Source organism: Corvus brachyrhynchos, unplaced genomic scaffold, assembly GCF_000691975.1.
Source record: "Corvus brachyrhynchos isolate BGI_N302 unplaced genomic scaffold, ASM69197v1 scaffold219, whole genome shotgun sequence".
Classification (NCBI taxonomy): domain Eukaryota; kingdom Metazoa; phylum Chordata; class Aves; order Passeriformes; family Corvidae; genus Corvus; species Corvus brachyrhynchos.
Window position 1 is genome coordinate 1,134,077 of NW_008240034.1, and position 2,044 is coordinate 1,136,120.

At 58.2% G+C, this 2,044-nt stretch overlaps 1 protein-coding gene across 1 annotated transcript in view; it reads left to right on the forward strand.

Moving 5' to 3' along the window:
* FSTL3 (follistatin like 3) overlaps positions 1-1,767 on the forward strand; it is a gene marked incomplete at its 5' end in the record, with an annotated part of 5,740 nt that extends 3,973 nt beyond the window's left edge. Inside the window, 2 exons of the mRNA XM_017743877.1 lie at positions 286-513; positions 604-1,767. Of these exons, the coding sequence (XP_017599366.1) occupies positions 286-513; positions 604-656 (281 nt within the window). The remainder of the gene's footprint in view (positions 1-285; positions 514-603) is intronic.
* Positions 1,768-2,044: the final 277 nt, after the last annotated feature.

The following is a 2,044-nucleotide window of genomic DNA, read 5'->3' on the forward strand; positions in this document are numbered from 1 at the left end:
CCCGCGCGGCAAAGCTCGGGCCAGGGCCGAGCCCAAGGGCTCAAGGTCATGAGCTCCCTTGTGCTCAGGATGCCGACCCCTGCCAGCCCCTGACCTTGGGAACAGCACCCATGGGGGACATCAGGACCCTCCGGTCCCTAGCTCTGCTCTGTCCCCTGGTAGGAAAAGGTGGGAAGGGACTGGGTTTCCCTGGGATGATGCCCGAAGCCTCCCTGGGGTTCTGAAGGAGCCGTGGGAAGGGGGTGGCTGTTCCTGGGGTCACTCCAACGCTGTGCTTCCCTGCAGAGTCCTGCTCCAGCGTGGTGTGTCCCGGCACCCACACCTGCGTGGTGGACCAGACGGGCAGCGCCCACTGCGTGATGTGCCGGACGGCCCCCTGCCCCGAGCCCACCAGCCTGGACCATGCCCTGTGCGGCAACAACAACGTCACCTACCCCTCGGCGTGCCACCTGCGGCGAGCCACCTGCCACCGCGGCCGCTCCATCGGCGTGCGCCACTACGGGAGCTGCTCAGGTGAGCAGGGCAGGGCAGGGGGCAGCGGGCACCGACCCCCAGTGCCTGCTTGGCCCTCACACCCCCCTCACCACTTCTCTCTGTTTCCAGCTGCGGCCAAATTCTCCGCAGAGACGGACAGCGTGGAGGAGAACTATGTGTGAATCGTCCCTCGGCCGAGCCGGAGCCGGGAGACAGGGGCATTATGTGTATATTGTACAAACCATATACCTGATATTTATTAAGATAAAAAGATCCTTATTTATCCCTGTGTATGTTAAGCAGTCGCAGGGGGTTCCATTCCCATCCTGCTGGCCAGGGAGCAGGGGAGGGGGCTCGTGGCCGCAGCAAGGCCATGCTGCCCTGGGATGCTCCGGTGCCCGGCAGAGCTCTCCGCTGGCCGGTGCCCTTCCTTGCTGCTGGCGCGGAGCGGAGGGGTGTCCGTGGGCCCCCCCCACGTGTCCTTGGCCGGCAGCCCTGGGCCTATTTATTTTTGGATTAATTCTCGGTACTCTGCTGACGTTTCTGGCCAGGACCTCGAGGTCTAGAGGGAATCTGCGCTTTCGCCTTCCCTGAGGGGCTCGGCCCCAGCTGCCAGCGGCAGGAAAGGCAGCGCACGCTGCATCAGATTGGAGAGAGATAGATATATATTTTTATATATATTAAAAAAATATATGTATGTTATTGTCTCCTAAAGTTTCAGCATGTGTGTGTTCAAATGGATTTCAGTTTAGGTTTTCCTAGGCCCACTCAGACCAGGCTCCCACCATCTTCAGAGGCGACGCCAGTGCTCAGAGGGCTGCAGTGGCAGCCCTGGCTGGGGGGCACAACTGTCCCCCTACCCAGAGCCCATCGTCTGGGGCAGCTGCCCCCAGCCCTCCTAATCCCTGCCTGCCAGAACAGCTTTGGGCACAGCCCAGGCTGTGGGGGGAGCTGGCCCTGTCCATCCCCCCCGAGGACCCCTCACCGCGGCTGTGCGGCCCCACACCCCCTGCTCTGCCCACACCTGTATTTATTTTTACTCCTTCTCTCATTTCTTCTGTTGTCACCTGTGTAAATACCAGCTCAGCTCTGACACCAAAAAGCTCTTGACTTTATATAAATATCATATATATATTATATGTAAAAATACCTTATTTTCTATTTTTGTATGATTGGGTTCTGACCCCCAAGGCAGACACTTTGGGAACATCCACATTCCCTCTTCCATATTGTTGGGGCATTTTACGGCTGTGTTATGATTTGGATTATAATTAAAAACCAGAATAAACAGTGGTGCATGTCCGGTTTTGTTGGGCAGGTTCTGGGGCAGCAGGAAAAATTTTCCTCCTTGGGGCTGTGCATCCACACCAGGGTCTGGGGATGTGGGGAGCCCCCCGCAGCCACGAGGAGCCGCATCCCATCTGCTCGAGCTGCATGCTGGGGTTTTCCGAGGCTGCTCTGTGCGGTGGGAGGGAAGGGGAGAGCGGGGAAGAGCAACCCGCGACGCAGATAAATCTGTTCCCAATCTCGGGCCGTGCCATGAGGGTTTGGTATTTCACAAAACAATTCC